We start from the raw sequence: 10,955 nt of genomic DNA on the forward strand, positions 1-10,955 counted from the left end.
GTCTCATAGCAACTGAATACTTATGTAAATAAGGTATTTCCGTTTTTTTTATTTGTAATACATTTGTCATTATAGGGTATTGTGTGTAGATTGATGAGGAAAAAAATTAATTTCATCAATTTTAAATTGTAACGTAACAAAATGTGGAAAAAGTCAAGGGGTCTGAATACTTTCCGAAGGCACTGTACAAAGGGGTTGACTACTTATTGACTTAAGACATTTCAGATTTTCATTTTGAATTAATTAATTCCGCTGACATTATCGAGTATTGTGTGTAGTAAGTAAGAAGTTTAGTATTTGGTCCCATATTCCTAGCACGCAACTACATACAGATTGTGACTCTACAAACTTGTTGGATGCATTTGCAGTTTGTTTTGGTGTTTCAGATGATGTTGTGCCAAATTGAAATGAATGGTAAATAATGTACTGTTTCATTTTGGAGTCACTTTTATTGTAAATAAGACTATAATACATTTCTGAACACTTCTACATTAATGTGGATGCTACCATGATTATGGATAATTGTGAATAATGATGAGTGAGAAAGTTAGAGGCACAAAGATCATACCCCCGAAAAAATGCTAACCTCACCTGTTATTTATTGGTGAGAGGTTAGCATTTTTTCGGGGGTATGATATTTATGCCTCGAACTTTCAGGACTATCCGTACTCCTGGTAGCATCCACATTACTGTAGAAGTGTTTAGAAACATTCTATTCTTATTTACAATAAAAGTGAACATTATTTACCATTCATTAATATTGGGCACAAAATAATCTGAAACGCAACTAAAACAAACTGCAAATGCATCCAACAATTCTGTAGAGTTACAAGCTTGAAGTCATTGCGTGCTAGGAATATGGGAACAAATACTAAACTTTTGACTACTTTAATACACATAAGTCAATTTGTCCAAATACTTTTGGTTCCATAAAATGGGGGGGACTATAACTAAATAAAAGTACTGTAATTTATAAACGGTTCACCCGACATGGATGAAAATACCCTCAAATTAAAGCTGACAGTCTGCACTTTCATCTCAGTGCTGGAGTAGAGCCAAAACAGCAAAAAATCGACATTATCTATATTCCAGCAAGCAAATGAAGACAGAATTCAGAATGTGAGTGATTTTGTCTTTATATGAGAATTGCCACTTGGGCTGCAGAATTGTTCAAAAATGTGAGTGTACAAAATTACAATAAAATACCATCCTTCAGGCTCTTCTGTGGATCAACAAAAAAACACCTCGCCATAGGTTCTCACAAGTATAATGACCACAAAGAAACAGTGTAACATACAATGGCTACACTGAATAGCACAGGCACTTCCAGATGGTTTTTTTCCTCCTTCTGACTGGCTGCCTGTATAGAAATATAAATACTACAACAGACAAAGCTCCACAGACAATTACAATTTGACTAGTACACTCAATATGGCTACCAGTTCACCAATGGAACGTTAACTTACATGGGAATGTCCATTCTAGTAATTATATTTCTATGGCCTGGATACTGGCCTGTCCCGTTTCCTGTCTCACCGCCGTAGCCGCAGGAAGAATGCGTGTCGGCACTCCTTGCAGTCCAGCGGGTAGTATTTGTCGTAAAAGTCCAAGATGTACTCCTCCGTCTTAAAGCCAAACTTCTGGTATAGGAGCATGGCGGGGTTACTGGCCGAGACGTGTAGAGTGACGTCTTTTCCCATGCAGGTCTGTGGGGGAAAAGAGAACCTTGCCTGAAAAGACAGCTTCCCTTTTTTCGACCACTTAACCTGTGCTGTTGTAGATCGATCCAAATTTAAGTGCATTTCATGGTTATTTATTTATAGTTATTTCTCGCAGTCTCAAGCTGACTTGACTAATTATAATGTAGCCGTAGGGTCAAGTTAGTCCCTGGTCTAAAAACCACTAACCGCCAGTATAGCGACTTTACACTAAATGTACAAAACACATTCCTAATATTGAATTGCACCCCCTTTTGCCCTCAGAACAGCCTCAATTCGTCTGGGCATGGACTCTTCAAGGTGTCGAAAGCGTTCCACAGGGATGCCCATGTTGACTCCAAAGCGTCAATGTTGTGTCAAGTTGGCTGAATGTCCTTTGGGTGGTGGACCATCCTTGAAACACACGGGAAACTGTTGAGCATGAAAAACCCAGCAGCGTTGCAGTTCTTGATACACTGAAACCGGTGCGACTGGCACCTACTACCATACACCATTCAAAGGCACTTACATTTTTTGACTTGCCCATTCACCCTCTGAATGGCACACATACACAATCCATGTCTCAATTGTCTCAAGGCTTTAACCTGTCTCCTCCCCTTCATCTATACTGATTTAAGTGGATTTAACAGGTAACACCCTTAAGGGATCATAGCTTTGACCTGGTCAGTCTGTCATGAAAAGAGCTCTATACAATGTGGCTTAGAGACTCTATTAAAGCTGCACTTCACCACTTTATGTAGACACTAGTATAGTGCCCCTTTAATTGCTGCTTGCAACTCTAGTATTGTTGTTTTTAATAGTCATTATTATGATTTTGTTACCATACCTGAATGAGATGGTAGATCATGAATGTAGCGATCCCAGCCCTCCTCCACTCGGGATGCACCAGCAGGAAGGAGATGTAGGCCTCGTTGTACTTCACGTCCGGCACCATGAACCCAAAGCCGATCACCACCTTCTTATAAAGGACCACTACGCTGAAGTCTGGGTACTGGAGACACTCGGAGAGATCCACGCCTGATAAGAGAGCCAGAGAGAAAATCAGCCGTCAATCTAAAACTTTTGAGGGAAATATTTAAAAAGTAGAATAAATATGCAGACTGTTGTATCCTTCCATGTGATTTATTTTACAAGGACAATGTTTCCATCTGCATTAACAGGTACATATTTAAAGGGACATTACACTTTAAATCAACGTTTGTCAGATGTTTTATAAGTAGTCTAATATCAAGATGACTCCATGTCCCACAACATGGGTTGTGTAAATCCAGCAATTTGCCTCAACCCCAAATGAATGGAAGAGATAAGCACAGACTAAAATCAGGAAATTAAATGGTGCTCACCTTTTCCATTCATTTGGAATTGAGGCATATAGCTTGATCTACACAACAGATGTCCTGGAACGTGGACATATCTCGACACTAGTCTACTTTTGAGGTCTGAAAACATCTGACAGACTTACATTTTTTAATTAAATGTCCCTTTTAAGTTCCCAGTCTGACATGTACACATTATCTAGTAAAATAAAAAATAAAAATCCAAACTTGATAGTATGGCCCTGTTCAGTCTCCTACCTGGCCAGAAGATGTCGTGGCACATGGAGTTAACAGAGGGGATGTGGTTGGGCCGGACGTAACAGTAGTCGATGGGGGCCTCTGGCTCGGGGACCCAGCGGGGCTCCTTCCTGTGGGGGTAGGCACGGATCTCCGCCAACAGCTTCAGCTTCATAGGCTTGTTCTCGTAGTCCCTCCTGGTGATGGATTCATTAGTGCACACAGTAGCAAAACATTTTGCAATGGAAAACATTTCGTAACAAAAACAAGTTTCTTATTGAAGAAGTTCAAGTAGTCCCTCTCCGTTTCAGTCCATTTGTTTTGATTTGGTGTCTAGTGAATACGACCCAGGAGATTGGATAGAAAAGAAATGCCATGAATAGAGCCAACATGATTCTTTAATTTATGTGTCAGAGAGGAATGACTATTCTTCACAATGTATTTCAATCTGATTGTAACAAAAATATTGGGTACGTTCAGGGGCACGTTCAGGAGGGCTACATACTGCACGTTACAGATAAAAACGAATAGAGCCAAAATAATATTGACTCCTTCCATGCTGTGATTGTTATACCTCACCTTGAGTATCAGGGTTTAATTACAGGTTAATGTCATAGGTCAGGTGGTCACAAATGTATCTTACCATATTAGGGGTATAAGGCTGCATGTGGAGGTAACAGCGTGTGGCATACCTTATGAAGGGTTTGAGGGTGCGGGAGGTGTACGGGCTCTTGATGCCCTGGTCTACGCTGGCGTCGGAGCCCATGAGCCGGTGCCAGAAGGACACTGTGGGCTGGTGGTACCCTCTTCTGCTGGACACCGTCGTCTAAAGGGATCAAATGCATTCCATAGACGTGTGATCGAAGCAAAAGATGTATCACGCATGTGATGTAATGTGTTTGGAAATATTCCAACCATTCCTCTCGTTCTCGTTCTTCTAGTTCGTGACCGCTCATAACAAATCGGAATTGAATCATAGTCATAATAATAATAAATGCCACATAGCAGACTTTTTATCCAAAGCGATCAACAGTACAGAGAGTGCATACATTTGTGTGTGTGATCTGTGCACGAATTTGACATCTGTGCTCGTGGTAGTGAAGGCGTACCTGGAAGCGGTCGAGGATTCGGAGGTCGTGGCTGGTGGTGTGGTACTTCCCCACGCCGGAGCCCCCGTAGCGGCCCTGTCCCCCCTCCTGGGCCCCGTATACCCCTCCCACCAGACTTAGGGTGGCGCTGACCGCCTGGTCGATGTCCAGCAGGGGGAGCCCTCTCTGGCGCTTGGCCTGCCTCACCAGTAGCTTCCTGTGCAGCCGCTTGGCCTGCGCAGTCACCGCCAGCGCCTGCGGACAGGCCTCCAGGCGCCGCAGCAGCACGCGCTCCTCATACAGGCTGAGGGGGGCAAACCGGGGCTCTGAGGGGGACGAACCCTCCCCCTTCTCTGTTAGGGCCCCCCTCCTCTCCCCGCCACCCCGCGCCCCCCTGGCCACGTTGGATTGACCTTCGCCGTGCCCCCGCCTTTCGTCGTCTTCATCGTCCTGGCCGCGGCCCTCCTCATCGTCACTCTCTGCTTCCTGCTTGATGTGCGCCCCTGCCACCCCTGGCTGCATCTTCTTGCGAACGACAAGGGCGCCAGTGCCCAGGGACATGCTGGGTGAGGGGATGTACTCGATGCCGGGATCGATGACGCCTTCGCCGTCCAGCTCCTCGTCATCTGGAGTTCCAAATCAGAAATATTAACGGTTTCCAGCCATTCACTGATCATTTCAACTAATTATATACCACTTGGTTTTTGAGGAATATGATTTATGATATGTTACTCTCATGGAAAGTCATTAATTCCTATAGCACTACAGACTGATACTGTATATCATAGAAATTAATTGATATTGGCATGGAATGCACCTTGAGATATTGCTCCATTGTTGACGTGTTTTTGTTGGTGGGCCCACCCACAAATCGTACATTGTGGCATTAAATGCTATCAGACACCATTTTTCATCTTGCCCCTGTGGGCCAAATTTGGACTGCTTACCACTAAAACAATGACTATTTTGAATGGTGCCTTTCATTTTCTATCTAGACTAAAAACTCAGAGAGATCAAGGGGACCCCGACTTCTTACCGTGAAAGAGCGCCATCGGTGGCATGACGTCAGGGATGAGGTCAGCCTCCGACAGCAGGCTGGGCGTGGCCGAGTGGGAGGCGGGGGTGCCGGGCGCAGAGAAGTCCGGAGAGGGCGATGGCGAGGGGCTGGTGAGTGGCGTTCGGTCTGAGGAGCTCATTGAGGAGAAGTCCACCACCTCGCCTTTCTCCAGGACCAAGTCGGGTCGCCGCCCGCCGCCACGGCCGCTGAACTTCACGGGTGTGGAGGAGGCGCTGCGATCCATGTACCCCGCAGCCTCCTTCTGCGCCCGCCGGATGTCCTTGGCCTCGTGGGTTCGTGAGCGCTTTTCTTTCAGCTGCATGGCGCTCTCCACCGGATTCCGGCCTGCGCGCTTCCGTAAGCCTTCCACCGTGATGATGGGGTCCAGGGTTGGCTTGGAGGCGGCTGAGAAAGTAACAAACACCAGCTAAGCAAATGGTTAAACAAAAAGGGCTCTAAATGCTCAATCAAAAACACATGCATTTACAGTCGCCTGGAAGGGTGAATTTATTTTGGACTCCACTTCAACAGTAGCTGGTTATCCCTCAAAAACATGTAATTGATTTGCACAACAGACTTTGCACAATTCTGCAAACTGCTTAGGGTTAACTACCTCTACCAATAGAAGCACATATTTTAATTTGTAATATTCCTGTCATTTTTAAAGTCAAGGTCCCCCTCCGTCCTTGACTTTTCCTAAATAAGTATATTTAACACAATGACGTTGTTATAATTTCAATTTCACAAAATAATCCTTTGGTTGTGTCTGAAATGTAAAAACCGTATGGTTAGTTATGAGTGTTCCGCAGTTCACCTTTAGACTTTAGGGAGGCCACAGAGGACTTGTCCCCATCTGGGCGCAGGGTGGGTGGACGGTTCTGCACCAGCTTCCACCAGCCCGGCTCGCCAAACTCCTGGGCCCCTGAGCGGAAGAATGTGGGGCTCCCCACCGACAAACAGCCCGCCACTGTGCTCCACCACGTGGAAGTCTTCTTTCTGCAGGTAATGGTGAGGCGTCAAAAACTCTCTCAATTTACAAAATACTAGACTTGTAAAGAAAAATTAAAACATAGCTCTTTTTTCCACAAAGGTTGGGTCAAGTTCCAAATCTGTCCGCTCTTGATATTCTGATAAGTGACTGAGCAATTATCAGGTTTTCTGTTTATATTTTTAGGGTTGATTGCAAATTGTTATCAAAATCTTACCAACTGACAACCAAATTAATGTTGTTTTCTTTCTAACCTGGTCCCCAGTAGGAAGGTCCAGTGTCTCCCAATGAAGGCACAGATGTCCTCCTTCCATCTGAAGTAGCCTTGGCGCCCCGTGCCCTCTAACGAAAGGTTGTACATGGCCAACATAACTACCTGAAATAAAACAGACAACACACCGAACTGCAATGAAAACCAGGAAAATAAAATATGACATTCTTTCAGTACTCATTTCAGAGGGCTGTTGCCGAAAACAAATATAATCAAAGCAATAAAGTCCACAGCAATATACAATATATAGTACTTTGCAATTTTATACTTGTCCATACTGTAGATAAGGATCTTGCCCCATATATTTAGCCAATAGATGCAATGGAACAATTAAATTATATTTACTTTTCACGTAAAGCCCCATTTTGTTTAAGGTGTCCCTTTTAACCTTGTTCATATCTTATGTAAACTGCAATGCAAATCAGTTCTTTATTGTAAACTGCCAAAGTGCTTCATTGTGGCACATGTACCTGTTGCCAGGTGAGTCTCATCCTCTCAAAGGTCTCCTTGCCATCTTCTGTACAGTCATAGCAGGTGAACTTGAAGAAGTTATCTCCTTTCAGGTAGCTGGGTTGCTCTCCGTGCAGCTGTGCTGAATGGTGGGGAGGAGAATAAAAAGACTGCTAAGAGACAAGGCATTCTGTTCATTTAATTCTCATTTTTTATTTGAAAAGCATGTACGGTGCAACAGGACACGACGTGACATCCAAATATTGACTTGTGCGAATTTATAGAGAAAAGCAGCAGCACTTTTTAATATCTATGGATGGACAGATAAGGCCAACCCCACTGAAATCACTGAGGAAATAACTGCGCAAAACATACTTTGTCCAAATCGTACTGACAAATTTGCAAGTGTTAAGTGATATTGAGAAAGAACGATGCCCCGTCGCAGGGAGAGGTTGCTCTCCCTCCCTGCTGTCGGTGCGCCCCCAGGGGCTGCCTGGCCGGCCTCTCACCGGTGGGGATCCACTTGTGGCACTTGTCACAGTAGAAGGCCATGTCCTCGTTCCAGCCACCCTCGGCGTCCTCCCCCAGGTCGCTGTTGAGCGAGTCACCGCTCTGGTCGTGCGAGAGGTCCACCGAGGCCTGGTCTTCCGACTCCACGATGAGCAGCGTCTCGCCCTCCACCTCACCCTCCTCCAGCCCCTCCGAGGCGGAGGTGCACATGGCCTCATCTTCCACTTGGCCCCTCTGCTCACCACCACTTTCCATCATCACCAGGTGGAGTCAGGCAGTCTACTGCTGTGCAGAGAGAGGTTTAGTTTTAGTTTTACCAGTCAAAATTGTGTAAGGAGATTTTAAAATGAAAGCAGTATGATTCAGGGATTCCTTATTCTGTGAGAGAAATCATGACATTACCTACTACCTAACTACAAACTATGTATAGCCTACCTTTAGGGAACTAACTGCATGCCACACATAGGCCTACATGTTTTTCAAAACCAGTGACAATCAATAGCTATCCAGAAGGGTGGCAATGGCTTCTGCAGTGTCAGCTAGTTTACTTTTCCTCCAAACCCGTAATTGATAAATAATTGGCCAGAGAATCTACAAAGACGTCAATTGTAAAAGGCAAGGGTGTAAATTTGCATAAAGACAGCCCAGCCCAGTTCGAAAGCAAACTACGGTGTACTACATTGCTTTATCAATATTTCAACACGAACATTAGCCATAGCTGCACTACATAAGAATTGTGAAGGCTGTCAAAGTAGTTGTTGTTATGCCTGGGGTTGGTCGGAGTCCTGTCGCCCCAATTCTCTCCTGTCGCGCTCTGCCTTGAGCTCCTTGGTCAGACTTCTTTGTTGTTCGAGCACTCGCAGGTTCTCGCTCTTCCTCTCCAAACGTTCAATGTCTCTAAGTACTCCCTCATGAAGTTTCTGATGGACAAACAAAACGGCCACTGTAAGAGCTGCTCTGTCTAAAATTATGGCTAGAGGTGTTGTTGCTAGCTAGCTACCGTTAGCTGTCTGCTAGCAGAAAAGCATGCAGATGCTAACTCTAGTTAGCTAAAGTTAGCTAAGCTAAAGGTAATGTTTCTGCTTACAACTTTCTCAATGTAGCTAAGTTGCAACGGACTTTTGCATGGGAAACATTGCACCATACTATGACATATGGCTAGTTAGCTAGCTAATGTTATCTAGGAATTGGAGTGTACAGTAATTGAGCTGGTCCGCAGGCTAGCTATCTAATTGTTTACCTCTTGGTCCCAGTTTTGCTTGAGATGCACTCCTGCAACGGTGCTGACTGTAAGTATCACAGAAACGCCTAGAACAACTTTAGAGATTGTAGACATAGCTAGCTATCTAGTATTGCATGTAGTTTGGAGACACAGGGAATTGCTAAACTAGGGTTGGATAACGTCAGGACAGGACATCTCAGAAATGTGTCGAGGTCGATGAGTTTAGGCTGTAGAGTAGAGTACCGACTCTGGAGACAGTCGAACAAATCGATTTAATCGACTTTCTGAACAATTATCCAATAAATAATAATAATAATAATAATAATAATGCAAATATTCTGGACATAAAACACGAATTAAATCATGTGAAATAACATACAAAATGTGTTTAAAGTCTTCAATATAAGTGGCTAGATGTGATCCACACTGGACACTGATGCATATCCAAAATATTTTATTAAAGGAAAATGCTCTCAACCATTGCTTTCAATCATGGGGCGGCAGGTAGCTTAGTGGTTAAGAGCGTTGTGCCAGTAACCGAAAGGTCGCTGGTTCTAATCCCCGAGCCGACTAGGTGAAATATCTGTCGATGTGCCCTTTAGCAAGGCACTTAACCCTAATCGCTCTGGATAAGAGCGTCTACTAAATTACTCAAATTTAATCTTTGTAGTTGTAAATATTTGATGCAAGGCGAATAGTTCATATTTGATAATTGTGCTGTTTGACACTTTCAGGGTACAGAAGGTGATAACACAGATGAAAGGTATCTGCCTTGCTATCATCACTTAAAAATAAACTTTGAGACACATATCCTGAGATATAGTTGAAATCCGCTAAAATTATATTGCTAGTTTTGGTTAATTGATTTTTGCTATGATAGTCGTGTCATGCAACTGCCACCCCCCAGTGTTGCCAACTTAGTGTCTTTGTCGCTATATTTAGCGAGTATTCAGACCCCTCTAGCGACACATTTTCAAAAAAGCGACTAGTGACAAATCTAGCGTCCATCACAATTACATGCACATGGCAAATTAGGTCATGACGTCATTTAGCGACTTTTAGGACAGCCAATAGCTACTTTCCTTACAGAGGAGTTGGCAACACTGTACCCCACTCATTTGTCAATGACAAACGGTGGCATCCTGGTCTGGTTGTGATCTCAAACATTGCCAGGCATGTTGGCTCATTCATACAACCAAAAAACATACAAAGCCAGGTTCGACTTGCTGAAGAACTACAGTAAGCAGTTAGAAGAAAGCCTTGTGAAACTTTGTGAATAGTCATCCATTGAAACTAAAGACATGTAATGCACTCGTGGCCGCGCACTTCCTCCAGGACTGCCGCGCAGAGACTCAAGAGATTGAACTTCACTGACTTCACACCATTAGTTGAGATTATTAGATCAACGTTTTTTCTGTGATCGAACCAACATTATATCAGCCCCCTTTCAATGCAACAAACCAAAACAAATCTATCTTTGAAAGATTTAGTCTGTGATTTTGTTGTATGCAGAGCCAGAGCACAACGGAGTAGAATTCTATAGGCAGGGGTAGCCCACGTCTTTCAATCACCCGCGAGTGAATGCGCATTTCAGATCAGTTAAGATCATAGAGCAGAAGCCGCGCGTGTGCACATTTGTTGATATTCTTTGCTAGTGTCGTATATGATGAATGGTGGCAATTATCGCTGTCAACAAAGAGTTCGCTATGCTGCATCGTGTTAGAGGCTTTTATTAAAATCACGAATTTACAGCATAGATACAGACTCGCGATGTCCGGAGAACGGCTCCCAGATTGATATGGCCGTTCTGCCGTCTAATCGTTTACCCCGTATTTATAAACAATGCAAAGGGAGGGGCTACTCCCTTCTTCTGGCCAATCACCAGTCTCCCCTCGGGCGTCACCCTCCAAGCGGCACATTTCAAATAACATCATAAAACATCCCCCCTTTGGCCTGAACAACCAACATTCCATTTCGTCATGAAAAACATTTAACAAAGGCATAATCTTCAGATACGATACTAGTTAGCGAGTTATTAGCCCAGTTATAGAGAAGTACAGGTCAGCAATGGAGAGTTACTGCTTCCTACAAGAGCACA

General features: G+C 44.0%; 1 protein-coding gene across 1 annotated transcript; it reads right to left on the reverse strand.

The window, feature by feature from the left end:
- Positions 1–1,118: 1,118 nt before the first annotated feature.
- LOC311130802 (cysteine-rich protein 2-binding protein-like) lies at positions 1,119–8,492 on the reverse strand. Its single transcript, XM_084163600.1, has 11 exons — positions 8,403–8,492; positions 7,635–7,917; positions 7,146–7,267; positions 6,659–6,780; positions 6,231–6,412; positions 5,396–5,821; positions 4,381–4,985; positions 3,964–4,097; positions 3,293–3,468; positions 2,545–2,735; positions 1,119–1,706 (listed from the first exon to the last, which is right to left on the reverse strand). Exons 2-11 carry the CDS (start codon positions 7,891–7,893, stop codon positions 1,533–1,535), a joined length of 2,391 nt encoding a protein of 796 aa, XP_084019726.1. The 5' UTR covers positions 7,894–7,917; positions 8,403–8,492; the 3' UTR covers positions 1,119–1,532.
- Positions 8,493–10,955: the final 2,463 nt, after the last annotated feature.

This window comes from Coregonus lavaretus (assembly GCF_964263955.1).
Source record: "Coregonus lavaretus genome assembly, chromosome: 6".
Taxonomy (NCBI): domain Eukaryota; kingdom Metazoa; phylum Chordata; class Actinopteri; order Salmoniformes; family Salmonidae; genus Coregonus; species Coregonus lavaretus.

Bases quoted from the DNA above. Each gene is read 5' to 3' on its own strand.
- LOC311130802 (XM_084163600.1), bottom strand. From the start codon at position 7,893: ATGATGGAAAGTGGTGGTGAGCAGAGGGGCCAAGTGGAAGATGAGGCC. The intron at 5,822-6,230 runs GTGAACTGCGGA...TTACTTTCTCAG, and splicing joins GGCCTCCCTAAAGTCTAAAG to CCGCCTCCAAGCCAACCCTG. The intron at 2,736-3,292 runs GTAGGAGACTGA...CTCTCTTATCAG, and splicing joins CCACGACATCTTCTGGCCAG to GCGTGGATCTCTCCGAGTGT.